At 37.3% G+C, this 23,874-nt stretch overlaps 1 protein-coding gene across 1 annotated transcript in view; it reads left to right on the plus strand.

Moving 5' to 3' along the window:
- The first annotated feature begins 786 nt into the window (after positions 1–786).
- The window catches only part of LOC129282774 (transportin-3-like), a 29,614-nt gene continuing 6,526 nt past the window's right edge, over positions 787–23,874 (plus strand). The window contains exons 1-5 of the mRNA XM_064114093.1: positions 787–901; positions 4,446–4,540; positions 6,825–6,981; positions 9,757–9,924; positions 15,764–15,873. Coding sequence (XP_063970163.1) covers positions 809–901; positions 4,446–4,540; positions 6,825–6,981; positions 9,757–9,924; positions 15,764–15,873 — 623 coding nt within the window. The 5' untranslated portion in view covers positions 787–808. The remainder of the gene's footprint in view (positions 902–4,445; positions 4,541–6,824; positions 6,982–9,756; positions 9,925–15,763; positions 15,874–23,874) is intronic.

The raw sequence follows: 23,874 nt of genomic DNA on the forward strand, positions 1-23,874 counted from the left end.
TCCCCAACAAAGTTCATTGGAAAAGCAATAAAAAACAAAGGTTTGAAAAAAAAATAAATGCATAAGAATTTAAAAACAAAATACATAAGATATTGATTATATTTTGGCAAGTTTTTTGTTGATATTTGTTAGAAAATATAAAAATTGACTCTCACCAAAAATTAGCCTTCTACTAGCTAAATAAAGTGAGTTATAGGCAATAAACAAATTGAGGGCAAATTTCATATGCTTATTTGCATAATTAATTAATGAAAAAATATAAACAATTAATATTTTGAAAATTTTACTCAGCAGTCTTGCAGTTTTCATTCAGCTCTACGTGCGTCCAAATTTATGCGGCGATCACGCAATCAGCGGCCAAGATCTGATGGGGATCAAATTGACCCCCCAGTATATCCTGGTCTGAAATAGCCCAGTTAAAATAGGGTTAAAAGAATCTGCCACGTACATGTATGAAGCACAGGATCTTGAGTAATCCGAACTCAATATATTGTAACTTCTTTTCGTTTGTGTGTGTGTTGTTTTTTTGTATTGTGTTGTATTCTTTCTTTTCAATTTCATATATGCAGGCCTGCAGTTTGGAGAATGAACCCGGCCCGGCTCGCAACCCGTCATCAGGAGCATACCGGCAAGTCAACCCTTACCCGTTGCGGTAACGGTCACAATACTATGATTAAACAGTAAAACCTCATCGTACTGTAATAATAAAGTTTCTGTAGATGTGACCGCATACTTCATTTTTAACCATTTCTTATTATTTTGTTTCTTTATTTCGTTTCAACAGATGGTGGGTTTCTACCAGAGTCATATGCACTCGTGTTACCTCTACTTGGGCAGTATACTTGTGGATGAGTACGGGCAAGAACCTGCCTGTGTTCCAGGACTTATAGATATGTTACAGGTGAGGATGATAAGCTCGATGTCAGAGTTCAAAGGTCATTGATTGAAACTGATGATAGGATCACATCATGAGGCTGCGCAGCCGGCCGAGTATGAGGTCTGATAGGTATGTTACAGGTGAGGGTAATAGCTCGATGTCAGAGTTCAAAGGTCATTGATGGAGAGGACTTGTAGATATGATAGATATATTACAGATGAGGACAATAGCTCTATGTCAGAGTTCAAAGGTCATTGATTGAAATTGATGATAGAATCACATCATGGGGCTGCACAGCTGACCGAGTATGAGGTCTGATAGGTATGTTACAGGTGAGATTATGGACTGTGTCAGAGTTCAAAGGTCATTGATGGAGAGGACTTATAGATATGATAGGTATATTACAGTTGAGGATTGACACCAAATTTGCCAGACCTGGTTCCAAAATTACCCTACATTTATGTGAAAATTAACCCCGAAATTGATCAAATATTTGATTTCATTTACAATTCCAATGCAAATTCATAACTTCCATTATTTGTATTGATCAAAATCAAGTGATTTCATGTTTTTTTATGATCAGAAAAGTTTTGCTGACGATTTTCATTGAACAAAATATTTTAAAAAGTCGAAAAAATAAGAAATATAAGAAATTCTAAAAATCATGCAATTCATTTTTTTCACATGCCAAATAAGCCAGCAAAAGCAATACAGTGCGTCCCAGAAAAAACGAAACCGAAATTTAGCGATGATTTATCATAACTTAATCATTAATAAAATAGACAAATGACCTACCAATGTAAAGCTTAGAATCTCCTCTTTCATCTGGTATTACTTAGATTATTCCTCATTCACGCATGATTGAGCAAAAACAATTCGAAGAAAGGATGCCAAAAACTCATTTGGCGGGGGGTATCTGAATTTCAAAAAGAAAATCACATGACTAAAAAGTTCAGTATCTTCTCTTTTCTTTGATACTTAAATCACGGAAAATGGTCAAGTAGTAAAAAAGTTTTGATCCCTCGAAACAATGCTTGTATTTCCATAAGTTCATTAAATAAACGTGTTTTCACCGGTTTCCCACTGAAGCTATCGCACGGTAACAAAAGACTTAGTGCATGGCTGATCGTCAATAAAACGGAGTGTCGAGTGAGTTTGAACGCTAGCCTGTAAAACCTCTTCATTTTATGAAATTATTGATATTCAAGCCTTATTTCAAATAACCAGAACTTTGTTATTTCTTGACCATTTTCTGCAATTGAGGTATCAAATTAAAGAGCAGATATTGAACTTTTTAAAAATGTGGTTTTCTTTTTAAAACCCAGATACGGCCCGCCAAGTGACTTTTTGGTATCCCCTTTTCAAATTGTTTTTGCCCACTCATGCGTGAATGAGAAATAATTTAAGTAAATTTCAGATGAAAGAGGAGATTCTAAGCTTTAAAATGGTAGGTCATTTTTCTATTGTATTTGCGATTAAGTTATGATAAATCATCGATAAATCTCGGTTTCGTTTTTTGTGGGACGCACTGTATACATGTACATACAAACATACACATTTTAAAGTTATCATGTACATCATGATAATAGCATTAGAAGAAATTCATCACTGATATGACAGAGATTGTTCAACTTTTCTGATCATAAAAAACATGATAGATGGTACATATAAGATAATTATCAAAGTAACAAATACACTGTAGCTGTGATTATGAAATACAATGGCTTGTGCGTCACACCCAGAAAGGTCTGAAGACCTTCTGGCAAGGCAGCCTGAGGTAGGAAAATATAGTAATTGAAGAGAATAGCACAGTATTGGAGCAGTAGACTGGGAGAATGGTCAGCTAGAGAGAAGTCGGGAAGATATCTGGTAAAAGGAGAGAAAAGGGAAAGTGAGAAGAATAAGGTATATCGCTAATCAGAACCGCAATGCTTTGTGGGATTGCAAAAGGGGCCGTTGTGCACGTGCACAGTCTGCAGTGCGCGTGCGCAGAACTAGCCAACAGCCCCTTTTGCGATCCCATAATGCATTGCGGTTCTGATTAGTGATATACCTTATGGAAAGGTAGTAAGGATTAACCCTAAAATGGCCGGGGGGGTTGAATGAACCCCCCTCAACATTTTCTGCGATCATTCCGCCGCGCGAAATTTTTTGACCGCGCCATTCGCAGAGTTTATACTTTTAAGTCTCGCGCATCTTTCGAGACCAAATTTACGACGCCCGGGTACGCGGTTCCAAAATTACGCAACATTTTGTAAGTGCATGTCAAACCAAAAATTGTTCCAAAACGTGATTTTGTGTACAAAGTCAATGCAAATTGAGTTTTCTGGTCTTATTCATAAAGATATGATTATTTTTACTTTAAACAGCTGAAAGCAATTGATTTTAGCATAATTATGCTTCAAAAAGGTTGTGCAATAAATCTGGTGAAAAAAACAAAGAAAAACAAAAGGTTGAAAACAAAGAAATACATAAGAAATTCATAAAACAATAAAATACATAAGAAATTGATTTCCAAACCGGAGTTTTTTTCAATTGCCATTGTTAAGAATGCTACAAAGAATATTTTTACTTAAAATTAGCATTCTAGGAGCTTTATTTAGTGAATTAGTGCAAAAAGTACGATTTATGCATAAATTAGCATAATTAATTCATATAAAATAAAATCTCATTATTTTGGAAAATTTTACCATACAGCCTTGTAGATTACATCGCACACTACCAGCGTGCAAATTTTTGCGGCACGCGTGCGATCGGCGGCCGAGATCTCAGGGGGGGGTTGAATCAACCCCCCCCCGGCCACAGAACAGCCAAAAAAGCCCGGCCTAGTTAGGGTTAAGCTACAGCTCCAGGGTAGAAATGACGAGCAATAAAGACTATATAGATGTACATAGCGCTTAGTGATAATAAATATGATACATCACAATATATTTGGATAGTGATTATTATATTATGTGCATTTGATCTGAATCCTACAAGGAGTTTCTAAAGAAAAAAAAACTTCTAGAGCTTTTTTGTGGATATGCAGCCAAATTTTTGAACTGAAAATAAAATTTGAATAATTTTAGAATAGTCACATATGCAATTTATTTATATGAGCAATAGCCCCCCTTCCTCATTTTTCTAGCCCCCCCGTCTTTCTACCCTCTCCCCAGTCTTATTGCGGTTCAAACACGTCATATTCGGGGAAAATCTGGTGTTTTGCCTTTGAGTAATAGTTGGTATGTGAAATTCAGAATATATCACTCCAAATGTGGAGGGGGGGGGGGTTGGGGGAATCACCGCCCCGCCTCCAGCCATAATATACTTTGCAACTTAAAAACTTTGAGCAGTGTCTGCTCTTAGTTTTATGCATTATCTCATGTTTATTAAGAGTGATTATCATGAATTGTTTCAATACAATTGCAGGCATTTATGGGACCAACATATACCATTCTCCATCTGCCCCGCCTCCAGCCATAATGTACTTTGCAACTTAAAAACTTTGAGCATTGTCTGCTCTTATCTTCATGCATTATCTCATGTTTATTAAGTGTGATTATCATGAATTGTTTCAATACAATTGCAGGCATTTATGGCACCAACATATACGATTCTCCAAGAACCATTGGGTCTGCGCAGTCATCCAGACACAGTCGATGATTTCTTCAGGTTATGCACAAGGTACATGTAATTGATTTGGTAAATTGCCAATTCGTCCACTCATGACATGGTCTACCTTCATTTAGTCTAATGCCATTCCGTCCATCAACGCTTTCATTTAACAACCATTTGGTCCAATTAACATTTGGCCCAATCATCACTTTGGCTAATCACCAGTTGGTCTATGACCATTTCGTGTCATAACCAGTTGGTCTAATATTCATTTTATGTTCATTCATTTTGCCCAATTAACACTTAGTCTAATTAGACCAAATGGTATATGGACTAAACGGCTATTGGACCAACTGGTTATTAGAGGAAAAAGGTGAGTGGATATTGGACGAGCTGATGGTAGACCAAATGATAGTTGACGAGTTGGCAATTGGACGAATTGGCATTTGACCAAATGAGAATAAACCCTTTGTTTTATGTTTTTAATTTTTGGTTTGTTTCCCAGAATGCTCCTTTATTTTAAAGTACATGTACATTTAGGATGACTGAGCAGTGTTGATTAAATGCCTTGCTCATGGGCATAAATGATATGGTCTAGGATAGATCCCCACTGTTTAATGTGTGTAGCCAGGCGCCTTAAACCACTTTATAGACCTGGGCCCCGTCTTACAAAGAGTTATGATTGATCCAATCAATCGTAACTCTATGGAAATCCATCCGTGTCATTATTTTTTACAGGAAATTTGCAAAATGTCCTTTAAAAACAAAGGAGAACACACCAAATAGTCAAGAAATCAATGAATTTATCGATATACATTCATATCTAGAATTTTTTTTTAAACGAACATGCATTTAATATGTTGACTTTGCTGGCTTTCCATAGTTGCGATTGATCGGATCGATCGCAACTCTTTGTAAGACGGGCCCCAGGGCTCCGTTGCATAAAAATTATTCTACAACTCATGCAAATATTCTTGTAATTTTGATTGTGTTGAAAGCCATTCAATATTTGACCCATAATGTGCTGCATGCAAATTTTATTTTCCATTGCACGGCGACCATGCATTTTTTATCTGTCCATTGCACGGTTGAGCTCTCTCCCTCGGTGTATACCACTGAGCATGCGTGTATGTACATATTGCATGTGTGTGGGAGTGTTTGCGTGCATCAAAGTAAGCGCATCAACCTTACTACCCGTGCGCACTTAGATTTATGAATCAAAGCGCCTCACAAAAGAATGAAAACAATTAACTTGTTTTTTTTTCATTTCATACATGGAAAAAATAATGTTATTAGAGAAAACGAGTTGCCAGACAAAGGCAAATATATTTTAATTCCATCTGCTTTTGCTTTTTTTATTATATTTTTTCAAATGACACGATATAAACCAAATGATGCATGTCTTCAATCGTCCATTATGCGACCTATCCATTCTTGTTGAGGCTGTGTTCAACCCATTGCACGAAGTCTAAATGGATTGAACAGAGCCTCAACTCGAGTGAGGATAGATCGCATAATGAACTCGTGTCCATGCATCATTTGTATACTATTATGGTAACCTTGCCATCCAATTGGAACTACTATGGTAACGCTGATCAACAGCTAATCAAAATCAAGGATTCCATGCAAGTTCCAATGGATGGCAAAGTTACCATAATGGTTACTGTCCATAACTTTTATGCAACGGGCATCGTAGTAGTAGAAGTAGTAGTAGTAGTAGTAGTAGTAGTAGTAGTAGTAGTACATGTAGTAGTAGTAGTAGTAGTAGTAGTAGAAGTTGGGGCGGGAACGGTAGTGGTAGTGGGGTTGGTGACGAAATATAATATCACACTATTGAGATAGTGAAAATGATTATGCTGTTTCATCATTTTCACAACCTCAAACATTTCTCATTGTGAATTACTATTGCCCCATTCATACACTTCTGTGTTGGTTACTCCAAAGATGTTCCCTAGCTATCTTTAAGTCTCCAGCTATGCAGTCTATACTACCAAGATCCAGACTGGGGTTCTGGTAGGCCTTGTGGTGATTTTGTGCTGTTGATAGTCGAAATAATCACACTTTTGCTCAGTTTCACATTTTAGTCCCAAACATAACATTTTTGTTGGCTATTACTTAACACTGTCCCATTCACGCACTTCGTTTTAGGTTTAATACTCCAAAGCTGTCCCCAAGCTATCTTTCAGTCTCCAGTTATGCTGTCTATACCACCGTGTTCCAGGTTAGGATTAGGGTATGCTTTGTGGTGATTTAATGCTGTTGATAGTGGAAATAATCACAATTTTGCTCAATTTCACACTCTAGTCCAAACAATAAATATTAAACATGGTCCCATTCATACATTTCTGTGTAGGTTACTCCAGAGATGTCCCCTAGCTATTCTTCAGTCCCCAGCTATGCAGTCTATACTACCATGTGCCATTGCAGCTGTTACACTAGACCACAGAGAGGCCAACGCTTCGGTCATGAAATTCTTCACAGAAGTCATCCAGTGCGGAAAGGAAAGATGGGTGAGATTGGAAAATTAGTTCGTTATTTATTTTCACACTTGGAAACCAGTGGCGTACCTAGGATTTTCCACAGGGGGGGCAAATTCATCCGCCAAAAAAAATTGACAAGAAAAAAAAGAGAAAAAAAAAGGTCTTCAAGACTCGTCAGGGGGGGGGGCAGGGATATGTCCCTTGCATGGGTTGTGACTAGTCAGGGGGGGGGGCAGGGATATGTCCCTTGCATGGGTTGTGACTAGTCAGGGGGGGGGCAGTCTGCCCCCCGTAGGTACGCTAGTGATGGAAACGCAGTGAAGTCTGTCTATGAAGACTAACCCAAGGGAGACATGAAAAGATTTTATATCCTACATAAATTAAATCCTGTATGCTGATTGGTTTAAATAGCATCATGTGATCAAACATATTCTCACTATTTTGCGATGATGTCGAAAATGAAACGCCCACCGAAGAAAATGTGCTATTCCGTGACGTCAATGATGGAATAGTCGACTATTCCATCATTGACGTCACAGATCATGACGGCGCAAGCACTAATACGCATTCCACGCACTGAGCGCGTAGCTAAGCGCTTCAGGAAAAGTAGGTCAGTCAGCGCAGCTGGTTTGATTCAGATTAAAAAAAGGATGAACTAAGAGTACAAGAACTAGATTATCAAGATCTATTTCTATAACTTATTAAAGTAGGATATAAAACAAATATACAAGGCCTTTATTTCGAAAGTATAGAGGGAATTATTCATCCTCGGTTGTACTGGCATAATCACTATTTTTTCCCTCGGGGCTTCGCCCCGCGGGAAAAAGTAGTGATGCCAGTCCAACCTCGGATGAATAATTCCCGCTATACTTACTCAAAGCCTGGTATATTTGTATATTATGAGCTGGGTCCCATAGGACAAAGGTTAGCAATCAATGGTATGCTTGATTTCTACGATTGATTTGTACATTGTAGTCAATGCAAACAATCATAGAAAATATTCAAATGATTGCTAAACTTTGTGTTACGGGCTCCAGGTGGCTTTTCTGGAGAGTTTCCTGTTATGCATATTTTAACGGGGAATCCAATTCAAGGGAATTCTAAATTCTGGGCTCCGTCTTTCAAAGAGTTATGGTTGATCCGATCAACCACAACTGTGGATGACCAGCAATGTAAACATCTAAAATGCAAATTGGTTCAAAATATGTTCTAGATATGATGTGTATTCATACATTCATCGTTCTCTTGAAGATTCAGTTTGATCATGGACCTATGAAGAGATGGACATTCATCGCTTACTTAATGAATTCACTAACAGGTGACTGTAATTGTCCTCTGAATAACATTCTCTTCATACTAGTCCTCTTTGGTTCAATGATCGTCACCGTGAGAAGGGACGGAAGCAGTTCGTGACTGGACATTTATATTTCACAAATTATATGCGCAATAGACAACAAATCACTTAAATCATGGAAAATCGATGTGCAGTTCTTTTTTACATTTGGTAATCATAGTTCCATGTGTTTTATTTGGGGAAATGTCTTCATATTGTAATATAGAGGCAATATTGTGATTGATTGTTTACCATTTAAAATTTAATTTTCCCAAGTTTCTCCATAATATTCCAGATATACATGGTACATAACATTTATAGATCGTGTATCTCCCAATGTTATTGAGGTCCTTATGTGTGAGCGGTAGTTAGCGGATCGAATAATATCATATTTTATATCATAAAGATCGTCTGCTTTTCAAGTTTGCTGCTCCAAATATGAAGCATGTTGACTGAAAGGCACATGCTGAAACAGGGTATCAGCCAACAAAAATCAAGACCGGGAAACTGTTCCGTCTTTGGGTGATCAGATACGTCTTGGTAGTCATGGTAATTGCTATTGTTACAACACCTGTATGTTCTCATTAAGATGCGCATGACCAAGGAACGGTGACTATCATTGGACCAAAGAATTGCTCGCGTTAATCGTCCATCTCTTCATAGGTCCATGGTTTGATGCTCTTTGTTTAATTAGAAGATTGTGCAAATTTTCTGTAGAAAAGATAGAGTATGGATTAATTTCCATACAGTTGCGATTGATTAGATCAATCGTACCTCTTTGTAAGATGGGGCCCTGGGCCCGTGGTACAAAGAGTTACGATTGATCCGATCAATCGTAACTCTATGGAAATCCATCAATGTCATAATTTTCTCTACAGGAAATTTGCAAAAATGTCCTTTGTAATCAAAGGAGAACACCCCAAATTGTCAAGAAATCAATGAATTTATGGATATGCATTCATATCTAGAATTTTTTTTGAACAAACATGCTTTTCGTATGTTGACTTTGCTGGCTGGCCATAGTTACGATTGATCAGATCAATTGTACCTCTTTGTAAGACGGGGCCCTGGTCTTTATTGACAGGTAGTCCCTTTATACAAGCGGTTGCTGAAACAGGTTTGAATGTACAATGATTCATAGTAAGAGCTTCATTATCAAAGATGTTGGGAAGTTATAAAAATACCCCTAAGCTTGTAAGATATTTTCTGAACATTATGTCAAAATCTATCACAAATTAGATACTTACAAGTATTAAAAACTTCAAAATTGTTGCTCGCTTGCTTTGCTCCCGTGCAGCTTTTTAGAAACTGAACCCCACGCACCATGTCTGGTCCCCTGAAAATGTTATATATTACCTGTACAATTTTGCAAAAATGCAACAAAAACAAACCTAGTTATCTAAGGCCTACTATAAAGCATTCAATTCTTGTGTTTCTAAACGATAGAAATATTTCTTGCCCCTCCATTACAGGAATCAGAAGATTTCGAACAGAGAAAAGCTGCTGTGAACGGCATTTTCCAGGAGTATGGCGAAGCCTTGATGAAAGCTATAATGGAAGCGTGTTCGTTCTACCTACCAGCCTACCGTATGCCGGATCACGGCGAAGTTATCTTCCATTTGCTAGAGTACGATAGAGAGGTGAGTATGGAGTACAATACAGAAATATTGTTGAACCCATTGGCAGAAGATAAGTTTTTATAACAGGAACTACTTTTCTATCCAATGGCACCTGGGTTCAGCATTGTGCATTTTAGATGCATCATTTTGCCCCTAGTGTATGTAAAAAAATAAGATGCCATCTGAAATGCATGTCCTTTCAAAGAGTAGCAAGGATGTTAAAGTGCTTATACCTGGGCCCCGTCTTACAAAGAGTTATGATTGATCCGATCAGTCGTAACTCTATGGAAATCCATCAGTGTCATAATTTATTCTACAGGAAATTTGAACAATGTCCTTTCTACACAAAGAGAAGCACAGTTAATTTTCCAGAAAACAATGAATGCATGAATATACATCATAGTTAGAAAGAATTTTGAAAAAACATGCATAAGAGATGTTGACGTTACTGGCCGTACATAGTTGTGATTGATCGGATCAATCGCAACCCTTTGTAAGACGGGGCCTTGGGTGCGCACACTGGATACACTTGTGATGTCATAATGGAAAGCAGATTTTGGGCCTCTACGTCTATACGATTTAAGGAAAGCATTGGAATTCAACCTAATTTTCCACTACAATTTAATTGTGTTGACCATATAATAAAACAAATAATGCACTGGGTTAAATTTAAGATGCAAGCGGTGCTGCAGGTATCTTGGGTATTCAAAATATAATACACAAGCAGGAGGAGCTTAAGTACCCTTGTGTGTGTTGCATCGCCGCTAATTCACAGCACCTATGCATAATTTGCATACCATTGGTGGTAACAGTCCCAGGGTCTGGGAATGATTTATGGAAGGGGGTGCTGAGGTAAATTTGACCAGCCAAAAAAAAAAAAAAAGCCTTCACTACAAAATGAAGGACGTCAAAAAAAAAAGGGGGGGGGGTGTCTCAACACAAAATGTTGACCTTTTCCCTTAAATTTCTGACATTTGCCACACCTACCAGAGACTTCCCGGGGGTGCTGCCTATGGAGAATAATACACGCAGCACCCCCAGGGAAAATCTTTGGGGTGCGCTTCCCTGGGCCATGAACGGTCCCATTTATTTGTAACTACCATGATAACAATGCATGGTTTTGAAATGAGGCTGATTATCATATGAAAATCCATAATTTTATTGTTCGAAATAGACATGAAATGAAATACTCAAAAAATTTGCTTTGCCCACTTGATCGTGGGCCCGGCAGCCGCTGTGCAGCTCCAGATCGACAAGGCTCTATCCCTTTAACCGTTGAACGACAAACAGGGTAGCAGCAACTCCCATCTTTTAACATCTTTTTTGTCTGACGCGGCCGGGGTTTGAACCCCCGGCTTCCCGGTTGTAAGACGGACGCTCTACCAACTGAGCCAACACACCGGTATACAATATACAACAGATTTTTTTCATAAAATGAATAATACAAGAAAGTGCATTACTACAGAAATAATGCACAGCTATTAATGTATTAGCACTCGAGGTATGTACAAAGTGTAGTAGCTTGTGCATTACATTGTGAATATCTGATGACTGCATCAACACTAACATAACACAATGCATTATTTGTTTTATGAGATGGGTCAACAGTATGAATTTTTGTGCTAATTTGGAAAACATGCCCCCAATTTTCCTCAAATGGCACAGACCAAGAGGCTGCATCTGCTTTCTACATATTATTCGCACTATTTGAAGGCAGTATTTCTTACTAATGACTACATGTATATTGTGTTTTGTTAGCAAGAGTTGAAGGTGGTATTTCTTATTAATGCCTATGCTGCGTATTATCTGTACTGATTAAAGGCGTTGGTTCATACTAGTACCCTGTTGTATATTATTTGCACTAATTGAAGGGGATATTTCTTGCTTATCCCCTGCTGTGTATTATCTGTACTGATTAATGGCATTGGTTCATACTACTGTAATACCCTGTTGTATTTTATTTGCACTAATTGAAGGGGATATTTCTTGCTTATGCCCTGTTGTGTATTATCTGTACTGATTAAAGGCGTTACTTCTTACATAAACCGGTTGCATATTATTTGCATTAATTGAAGGCGGGATTTCTTACCAATGTCTATGTTGTGTATTATCTGTACTGATTGAAGGTGGTAATTCTTCGAATATCTTGTTGCATATTATTTGCACTAATTGAGGGCGGTATTTCTTACTAATAATCTGTTGCCAAGTTGTGTATTATCTGTACCTATTATAGGCAGTATTTTTTTACTAATGCCCTGTGGCGTTTTATCTGCACCAGTTGAAGGCAATATTATTTACTAAGCCCTGTTGTGTTTAATACTAGCAGATTATGAAAGAATTTGATTTGATATGGGTTTGGCTGGAAAAGAGTGCTTAAAGGGGAATCAAATCTTTGGAACAAGTTGGCTCTTGTGGAATCAGAAAAATCAAAGAAAAAGATCAAAGAAAGTTTTAGACAAAGCGGACAAATAATGAGAAAGTTATGAGCATTTAATTTAAATACTGCGATCCCTAATGCTATGGAGATCCCCCCCTTGGTAATGCGACAAGTATTTGTCATGTCACTTTCCCTTAGATGGACTATAAAATACCACACAAATGTCTATTTTTTGCTCTTTCTGTGGTGATACAAACTCTTTATCCATAATGTATTCTTTGAAAATCTGTATTACATGCCCTCCTAAAGAAAGAATACATGATCTACTGATACATGTACCTACATGTAGATGTGAGAAAAGAGGCAGTTTAAGTGAAATATATAGAAAAGTAATGGGAAAGTTGTTTACATGTGACATCACACATCTTTTACGCATTGCCTTTGGGAGGATCTACATTACAATAATGATCTAAAACTTCAAATGCTCATAACTTTCTTCTTATTTATTCCATTTTTCTCTCAAACTTTCGTTTATCTGTTTCTTTGATTTATCTGTTTTTGCACAAGCAATCTTGTTTCAAGGGTTTCATTTTCCTTCAATAAGCTAATCCTAGTGAAGTTTGACACTTCTAGGCTGCCATGAATTTTATCATCACAAGTAGAAGAGCGGTGAGTAGGTGCAAACACTCTTTGGGATTAAAACTTTTACTTGTTTTCTGTGTAATGAACTACTCACACTGCCTTTAATCTATACGGAAGCCAATGACTTGAGGAGGTGGTGAGATAATTCATCTTGCCATGTTGACTTAACGTTTACATGGTGACATACCTTATCTCGCCAAGTCGACTTACGATAAGTTGTATGTCAACATTGCAGGATATGTTGTCTTGTCAAGTCGACTTGTGAAAAGATGTACGTCAACATGGCGAGAACAGCTATCTCGCTAAGTTGACATAAAATATATAAAAAATGTTTGTATGTTAACATGGCAGGATATGATATCTAGTGAAGTCGACTTGTGAAAAGTTGTATGTGAGCATGGTGGCATGATTTAAAAAAAGAAAATTCTTGCTTTGTTGACATACATGTACATGTACAACTTTTTATAAGTTAACTTGGCAAGATAATAGAGACTTTTAGGAGCAGTGAACGAGAACGACGTAGCAGTCGTCTGATCGTTCGAGTCAACGTCGTCGTCTGCCCTTGTTCACTACAGATGCGAATACTTTAGATTTCACTCGACTTGAACATGTACGTACGTCCACGTGAAACAGCGCGATAACCAGCGGGTCATGACATGCTGCCCGACCCGGAAGATCTGGCATACCATCGCCTGGCGACCCGGTCGGGTGATGCAAAGGTGCAACTTGTGCACACTTGCCCTTTCACTTGCTTTGATTCCTTTTTACGCGAGTTAGGATATATATCGATATATATTTTGGAGATCAGAAAGCAATTTCAAATATTAAAAAAATTAATGCATCGTACAACTTACATTAATTTTTTGAAAAGTCACTGAAAACTGTGTTTTAAAAGGGAAAGGTTGATCTTCATGCTGGGCTTGAACGGTTAAAATGACGTCACTCACGTGCACGTCCACTATGATTTTGGAGAACCGCAAAATGGATGTGGCGAGATTGTCGATTCTGATAGTGGACATGTGTGAGGACCTGAGGCATATGGAACGCCAAAAAATGACGTCATCTTGTATCAGTCGTCTATGTCGACGTGCATTTCTAAAAGTGCTCAATGTATCTCGCCATGTTGACATACACCTTTTCATAATGACACACAAGTTTTTATATATGTCGCCTTGGCGAGATAACGGATCTCGCCATTTTTGCTTCATAACATAATAATGATAACAGGCATTTGTATAGCGCCATCTATCTAGAAACGATCTGTTCCGAGGCACATTGTTATTATTATTACCCCGGCTTTGATATGAAAAGACAAATTATCTCACCATCTTGAGAAGTCGATGCAGACCTGCCAACCAGTACGTTTTAGCCGTATTTAGTACGTTTTTGCGACCAAAATACGGCAGTACGTTTTTTCTTTGAAAAATACGTTTTTTGTATAAAAAAAAAAGAAAAAAAAAAAAAAGAATTTTTTTTTTTTTTTTTTTTTAAACTAAATCGTAATTTATTGAAAAAAATAATCTCTATATGTCTCTATTTCATAAAACGTGCACAAATATGGTTATTAGATCAATGTAATTTCAGGTAACTTGTTTTTTTTTCAATCATTTTGTTCAAACCAGGGTGAAGATATACACATGTTTTAATGTTTTTTTTTTCATCTGCAAGAGCAGTGCGCATTTTAGCTTGCATGCAGCTTGAGCGCCGCGATGAGCGAGTGCGCCAAGCATTTTATTATGAAATACACTTTTTTTGGGAAAAATACAGTTTTTTTTTATCACAGAATACAGTTTTTCATTCCCAGAGGTTGGCAGGTCTGTCGATGGCTCTTTAAAGCTTCCGTAAATCTATGAGTGGGTGAAACTTGTAATGAAGATTTTGCAATTCTATTAACCATTCCATGAACTGTAAATCACAGATTTGGATTACTGATTTAGCATTAATGTAGATGAAAGGGAAGGCTAACTAGAAAATGTGATTGTGCTTATGCAACGGTATAATACTTTGCGTAAACTATTCCTGACAGATTTAGAGAATCGATGTGTTCAGTCGAAGGGAAAAGGATATCTTGTAGGTGACTTACAAGTATAAAATTCAGAGAAAATTCATATATATATGTAGAAGTCCTGAAGCCCTGGAATCTCAGAAATGCCTCACTCTATGATATATACCCCCCTCCTGTTTAATAGATGCAGACTTTGTTACTGTAGAAAACACTGTCCCTTGGATAGGATGTTAAGTTGGGATGAAAGCCTCGTGTCCTCACAGCGCTGCTTTGTGGGGCTGAATCCTGGTGTTTGCTACAGATGCCATTGCTGATTACAGCTCTTGAAAGATTTTACCTGCGTCACCTACGGTTCATAATCGGTATCCATTGGCAATAGCAAAAAAGAAAAATACACGGGAAGGACAAGCGATTTGTTCTCGGAAACCCTGTCATTGCGGTTAACAAGACTTAAAATACTCTGTGACTATTGTGGCTGAACACTGGCGTACAGGGTTGGGGTGACCTTGGACCCCCAAAGTTTTCATGACCAAGAGAAAAGAAGAAAAGGAAAGAAAAGAAGGACGAAAAGGTGACATAAATTATTTTCTGAATATCATGTCAAAAATCTATCATGAAATTGTATTAAGATTAAAGAAGGTCAAAATTTTTGCTTGCCTGCTTCGCTCTCAACTTTTTACGAATGTTGCCTTATATGCCATGTCAACCTTGTCAAAATGTTTGACTCATGCCATTGGGGTTGAATATGATAGTCCTATAAAATAACTTGAAAAGAAATTGAATCTCGAATCTTTTTTTCATTTTTCTTGAAACACATCTGTCTCTTTGATATACAGAGCTTATCAAAATGGCTGGAGGCGGCTCTGAAGACTCTACCAACGGAGACGGCAGGTCGGGTCACGGCCACAGCGAAACAACTTAGTGAATTCCATAAGAATATTTGCAGGTAAGGTGTAGTCCCAGGATCTGAGCTAGAACCCTTGGTCTAATGCTAGGGGGTTTGTAATTTGGATCCACTTAGATGATCTAATTAACAAGATTGTCTTAAAACATTTTGCCTAATCCCAGTAGCCCGTATTCTGAAGTTGGATTTAATTTTTAACTCTGGTCTAAAGTTGTGGTTTAACTATGGATAGCCAATTGTGACATAAATCTCTAACAATAGAGGTTCAATGAGTCAGTTCATTTGACTCTCAAACCATTCTTAACTGTCTTAGAAAGATAAATGAAAAAGCTGTCTTCACCGTAAAAAGAATTAGGAAAGAGCACAGTAAACATAAGGAGCATTCAATGTAAAACAAAATTTTGACATGTGTGGCTTCGCATAGTGTTAGCACAGAGTTAGACCATAGTCTAAGTAAAACTGGACTTCAAAATACGGGCTGATCAGTCTACTATCAGTCTGTTCCAATTATCGTTTGGTAAAACCGTCACTTGGTCTTGTACACTCTAGGGCTAATCATCATTTAGTCCAGTGTCCAGATGGTCTGGGCCCCGTCTTACAAAGACTTGTGATTGATCCAATCAATCGTAATTCTATGGAAATCCATCAGTGTCATAATTTTTTCTACATGAAGTTTGCAAAATGTCCTTTGTAAACAAAGACGAACACACCAAAATGTAAAGAAAACAATGAATTTATGTAATATACATGTACATCATACTTAGAAAACATTTTGAACAAACATGCATTCTAGATGTGGGCGTTGCTGGCTTTCCATAGTTGAGATTGATCCGATCAATCGCAGCTCTTTGTAAGACGGGGCCCTGATTTCCACCTCGTCTGCTTACATTTTCATATGAAAAAGTTCATCTAATCACATAGACTAATTGGTGGATACCAAGTTGATATGTAATCCAGCACCACAAAACCCACAAAAAGTCGCACTGTGTGATTTTCAATTGGGGCCAATGAAGAGTGTTTTGGTCAGAATGTTCAAATTTAAGATTTTGGTGTTCTCTGAAAGAGTATACAATGTACATGTACATGTACTCTCCCAATTTACTGTAAAAGTTTTGATGTACCAATCAAACCTAAAGAGTAATTTTCAAAATTTTATTAGACCTATTTTTGTCTTTATGAGTTAAGTGTTATCATGTTTTTGTTTTCACGAAAAGCCTGAATAGTCATCTCTCAATAAATTTAAAACAGGATTATTTGTAACATACTTGTTCAAACTAATGGACAGGATATACCTACTTCTGATAATTCCTTCTGCTGAAATTCTATTGATTTTTAATCTTCCTTTTGTCTACAATACACAATAGTGGAAGAGTAAGTGCTCTTCAACAGACAAGTGGTTTTTAATCCCCCTTTTCTAAAAAAAGAGTGTTCCATGGTAGTGAACATTTTCCTCTTACTTGAGTGGGTTAGGATCAATCATTGTTAATGGGTTATATATCATTATAAAGCTTAGAGTCTCCTCTTGCAGAATTACTACATGTACGTGTGGTGGTGCGCATTCTCTGAACGGGATCTGACCAGTGCGATGTTGCATTATTATATGATTGCAATAAGCAATTAGTAAATTAAGCGCGATTTCAATTCATGTAACTTTTTGTGAGAAACCACCCAGGGTTTTTTCCATAAGTCGGTTCCTTCGTTACGCACTACTTACCGTACATCAAGGCTCCTGTCAGCTAACTGAAATTCAATCTTTGTGGATTGAAATGCCCATTGTTAACAAGAATCAGAACGAGACATTTATTATAAAATTGTTTAAAAATGTGATCATGGTTATATGAAATTCCATCTCCCCCCTTCTGGAAAAGGAAGAAAGTTTTGGGGCATTTAATTTAGAACACGGTCCGGTAAAATAATATTTTAGTTCAGCCATAAACCTGGCACATGTAAAGTCATGCAGTAAAGTCATTTTCATGCAAACGGGGTGTATGAAATACCTTACCCCCCCCCCTTCTCAAATTTTAGAGCTTAGATGGTCTCACCTGGCAAGATAAACACAGTATGCTTCAATTGATGTTTCATTAAGCAAAACAAAATCTTAACCAAGGTTAAGTTTTTTAAATATAACTCTGAAAGTATATGGATCTAGTTCATGAATTTTGGACATACTGGTAAGAGTAATCAAGCATCAGTGAACATCCTGCGTCAGTTTCAGGTCACATGACTAAGGTCAATGAAATTTGGCCGTGTTCGGGGTATTTGTTGAATTGCCATCATAACTTTGAAAGTTTATGGATTTGGTGAACATACATGTAGTATTTTATCATCATATGAATGGTGTTTTTTGTGAATGATTATTCAATAGTCGTTTCCAAAGTCAGCACTGCTGCTATATTGAATTGTGCAATGCAGGTGAGACTGCCAGAGGCGCTCCACTTGTTTAGAGCCAGATGATTAATTTGTTAATACCAACGGCTACCGTTGAAATCTCATCTTTGAAATTCTCATTTCTGACAACTGAGCATCTGAACAGAAAGTTCGGTACAGTTTCAAAGTTTGTTTAGGGTTAAAGGAAATGAACTCCAATAGGCAATTGGGGATACATCATTGAGGAGGAGAAAGGATCGCCAGTCGTGCATGAATTAGGAATGGTTTTTGAAAAGGGGCCCTGGGGTCATAAACGCTATTATTCTAACAGGATTGTTCTCTCCTGTCAGAAAGATAATGATGATGATTATAAAAGTTTCTTTGCGAGATGAGAAAGAAAAATTAATTATATCCATTTTCGAAATGGGTCTGTAGGCAATGCATGATTTGAAAAGGAGCAATTCAACCCTTAAACCCTAAAGCCATGAAGGGGGGGGGGGGGGATTGAATCAACTCCCTCTCGACATTTTCCGCAACCATTCCGCTGCGCGAAATTTTTCGACCTCACCGCTCGCTGAATTGGAAGTCTTGCGCATCCCTTGAACCAAATTCACGATGCCTGGGTATGCGGATCGAAAACTACGTATTATTACATAAGTGCCTGTCAAGACCCCTAATTGCTCCAACACGTGATTTTGTGTACAAAGTGAATGTAGATTGAATTTTCTCACCTTGTTCATAAAGATATGAATAGGTTTTCTTTCATCAGCTGAATTAGCATAATTATGCTTCAAAAAGGTTCTGCTATAAATTTGGCCAAAGGAAAAAAGGTAGGAAAACACAGAAATACATAAGATATTCATAAAACAATAAAATACATAAGAAATTCATTTTCAAACCTGGATTTTTTCATTTGTAATTGTTAACAATGGTATAAAGAATATTTACACCAAAAATTAGCACTCTATGAGCTTTTAATAGTGAATTAGATCAAAAAGTGTGATTTACGCATATACTAGCATAATTAATTCATATAAAAATAAATGTGATGATTTCAGAAAAATCAACTACATGTACATGTATACAGTCTTGTAGATTGCATCCCACACTATTATAAGCCAATTTTCACGGTGTTCGCGCGATCGGCGGCCAAGATCTCAAGGGGGGGGGGGGGGTTGATTCATGTAACACCCGGGTCATGTAACACCCAAAAAAGCCCGGTCTGGTTTTAGGCTAAAGGTATGTGCTAATTTAATCGATCTGTTAGGTGGGTGTACCAGACTTTTGGATTATGACGTATGTTCGTTCGTCTTCTTTGCTCTCGGCAATTTAAAGTAATATAAAATAATAAGAGATATTTATTTGAATTATTATGGCCGTATTTATTGAGTCTTTTGACCTTCCGCTTCACACCCACCCATTTCCTCCCATCCTCCTTTTCATGGCCTGTATAACCCTTGAGACCATATTTGGTGTGAATTCTTTGTTTGGCTCTTATCTGGCCAATATTGCTTCGTCAGGAAAAACTGTTACACACAATCTGAATGCAGACAGAGATAGAAACTGCCCCAAATAAAGGGTCTTGTTGAGAAATTCCTTTGTTGTCTCGCCCACCAGAGGAGAAGGCGAGACTAAGGGATCCAAATGTCGTCCGTCCGGCCCAAACATTATGACACAACTCCGCAACCGTTATTCACTTTTCAACCAAACTTGGATGGTAGATGTACATGTACTTGGGAGACCTGCATGTTATGCTGCAGTTTGAGGTCACATGGTAAGGTCAAAGGTCATTTTCAGGTCAAAGTTAAAGTAGACATAAGAAGACGATCACAAAAACTGAGATTTTCACATCAATAGACCAGTTCGTAGTTACTTCAAGGACAATTTCGGTCAAATGACCTTTCGTTTCTTTCATTATTAAAGATAGGCAGATTTCAAAGCAAGATATTACGTATGCATGCCTTACATAGCGGGATGAAGAAATTGAATAGACCAGGTGACTAGAATAGCACATCCATGAATACTCTATGAAGGTATTTGTTGCATTTCTACTTTGAATGCATATTAGAGAATGTTGTACAATGTACGTCATTCGTGGACGCATTGTTTTTTGTGGATATGAATGAAAAACACAATTCAAAAAAATATATGAATAATCAAGACATCGAAGTTGGTGCTTATCTCATTAAATTTTAAACCACCATGTCACTTTAGTACAAATGACCTTCCTCTGATCATGCGCAGAATCTTCTGATCATGCGCAGAGTGGAACTCAGAACTGGATTATAGAAAGATTTCAACCCGTAGAATAGCAGCTAACTCCATCCAGGTAACAAAGCAAAAAGAAAATACAGAATTTAACCAAATCTGAGAGCTAGAAAAGCAATTTCACTCACGGAGAAAGGGCCCGTTTATGTGACGTCACGCAGTGGTATTGTGTTTCTGGGTTTTGTACAAGCACAGTACAAACCCACATACTCTCCCAACAGCAGAGGCTCTATAGTGCCCTGGAAGTGTGGTTATTTTAAAGATTTTTACTTTATTCAGAGAAAGAATAACGAGGCAATATCATGCAGTCGATATTTCTTTGTACATCAGAAACCGAAATATAAATTCTTGTATGGAAGACGGACAGTCAACCTGCCCGAAACGTCGAGTCTCTCTACTGCTTCTACTCATCATCTCAACTCGCCGACTCAAGCCAGCAACTCCTCATCCATCCTACTACTCAAGCTGTTTCTTCAACTCATCAATCTCTTCTGGTTTACAGTCCTTTTCAGGACTATATTCAAGAAAAGAATACTCTACTCTAAAATCTCCACTTTCTCGCCTATCCAATTCCTTTTCTTCTTCTTTCCACTGTTTCTATAACACTCCACATGGTGTACCGTAAACCACATCAGCGAAATTCTTGTATATTGTATGCACCCAAATAAAGGTCATAACTACTTAATGTTTCATTTTGTCAGGAAGCATTACAATTGTTTATGAGACGGAGGGTGCAATATATTGCATCCTTAATGGTAACAATACCATAATGATGAATAATTGATATTTTTTAGGGGTTTTTTCCGGAGCTGAAATTGGAATTCAGAGAAAACGTCCAGTAGACAGAGACCATAAATGTCTCATTTTTATAATACAATAAATAAATAGATAGATGAGGTAACTTGCCAGACAATTTCACCACTGCTAAAAGCCTCAGTCGGCAGCTTTTTATAGCTTTAAAACTTTCTTGAAAAAATAAACACACACATAAATAATATCACTTTCTACCAAAACATTGAATTTACAAGCATTAAACTGATATTTTTGTATTATAATATATTTTCTTTATATTATGAGAACTTCTTTTGAGTCTAAGGGGGGGGGGGCTCATTTGCCATTAGACACTTTTCGCTCAATGACAGAAATGACGCTATTTGATTTTGGAAGAGACTTTTAGCCCCGTCGTTAAAAACTGCCCTGCAATGCAATTGTATGACGTGAACATTTTGACTTTTGCAACCTCAACGGGGACATTAGATCTGCGGTTCGTGTGCAAAATTCTAGTTGTTACTATGGTAACAGTGATTTGGGACACTTTTTTAGAGCCGCAATAGTTGTAGAGTTCTAGAGCGCCTCAGTAATATGAAAGCAACAGTCACTCAGAGTTCCTCTAGATAGATTCTTGTATTATTGCACTCTGTACAGGTAAGCTATGCCCAAAAATAAATTCTTGATTTTCCTATGAAAACAAGATTTTCATATCCATTATAGACCTTTATCAAAGTAAAGTTCTATAATGGATTCAGGTTTTGAAAATAAATATAATCTGATAATCATCACCACCTCGGTATAATTTCCTAACATTGTTGGAATAATTTGAAATCTAATCCCTCAGTTTGGGGGAAAGTAATGCGTAATGCCCACACGGCATATGTCCTTCACATTGTGTGCGAGATGGCTTGCTGTTTGTGTGGGAGGAGCCGGCAAAAGAAAGAAAAAATCCGGATAGATTTGAGATGGACTTTTCTGTGCAGATATCGATGCATGCGAAATGGTTTAGCTGGAGAGGTGAATATCATGCACCCACGAATTTAATTGCCAGCAATCCACCAATAATCCATTTTAGATGCAATATCAATTTGATGGGCTGTATAATGATATATATACCTAGAAGCCTTTAGTAATTCAGTAAGTTTTCTTTCCCTTAATATGTACTCGATTTGTTTCAAGAACCACTTTCCTATCCATGCCATAATACACCACCATGTAGACCTAGAGCTTCTCATGACCTGGCAGTCTAGTGGAGTCCTTGGGTGGCGGGCCTTGCTGTGCTGAGCAGTCATACGTGAGAGCACAGGATCTTTTTACGTCACAACTTGCAAAATTATTATGGCATGCATGGATACATACTGTATAGCAGGAATGAGAATTTTGCACACGACACGCAGATCTAATGTTTCCGTACATTGTAAAAACTGTGGTGATAAAACTTACACCAGTTGGTGTTAATAGAGGACCACACCCTGTGGTGTTAAGATTACACTCTAGAGACTGAACATAGCACCAAAGAGTGTAAATGTAACAACCAAAGGTGTTGTAATAACACCTATACATGTAGGTGTTAAACTAGCACTGTCAATTTAACACCGGTGTAAAATGACTGATGTGGTCCTCTATGTACACCGGTTAACACCACAGTTTTTGCCGTGTAGTTGTAGATGCTTAAACTCCAGATTGTCACATCTGGGGCCATCTTACAAAGAGTTGCAATTGGTCCAATCAACCACAACTATAGAAAGCCAACTACGTCAACATCTAAGATGCATGTTTGTTCAAAGTATTTTCTAGATGTGCTGTTTATTCATACATTCATTGCTTTCTTGAAAATTTTTGATGCTTATTTACTATTTATTCATTATCGATTCGGCAATTACAATATAAAATGATTTACAACATATGCATAAAACCAGAACCAAGGATGGATACATGTAGCTTAGCTGCCTGGGTCTGGGAAAAGCTAACTTGATAACTGTGATTCGAGAGTCTCCCTCCCTGACCAAGCTACATGCTTCTCTTTGTTTACAAAGGACATTGCGCAAAGTTCCTCTAGAAAAAAAATGACACTTTTGGATTTCCATACATTTGAGGTTGATCAGATCAATCGTAACCCTTCGTAAGACGGGGCCCTTGACTTGCAACGAAACTCAGCATGCAAATCCTCCCTAAAACTTTTTAAAATATCCGGTAAAAGCTACATGTGATAAATTATTTGAGATTATTTCTATTCATTAAAGGTCAAGTTCACCTCACAAAAATGTTGATTTGAATCAATAGACAAAAATAAGACAAGCATGCATAATGTTGAAAATTTCATCAAAATCGGATGTAAAATAACGAAGTTATGACATTTTGAAGTTTCGCTTATTTTTCACAAAATACCTATGTGCACAATTTTACATGCAAATAAGAGACTTGATGATGTCCCTCACTCACTTTTTATTTTCTTTTTTATTGTTTGAATCATAAAATATTTAATTTTTTTACAGAATTGAAAATAAGGACTAGCTTGACTGAACCATTAATTGTTAATGGTAATATCACATTTTCAGGTAGAAATTAAACCTTGTTTCACAGGACAATGAGGATAAAATTCGAATATTTTATATGATGAAATACAAAAGAAATAGT

The sequence above is a fragment of the Lytechinus pictus genome, chromosome 19 (genome assembly GCF_037042905.1).
Source record: "Lytechinus pictus isolate F3 Inbred chromosome 19, Lp3.0, whole genome shotgun sequence".
Classification (NCBI taxonomy): domain Eukaryota; kingdom Metazoa; phylum Echinodermata; class Echinoidea; order Temnopleuroida; family Toxopneustidae; genus Lytechinus; species Lytechinus pictus.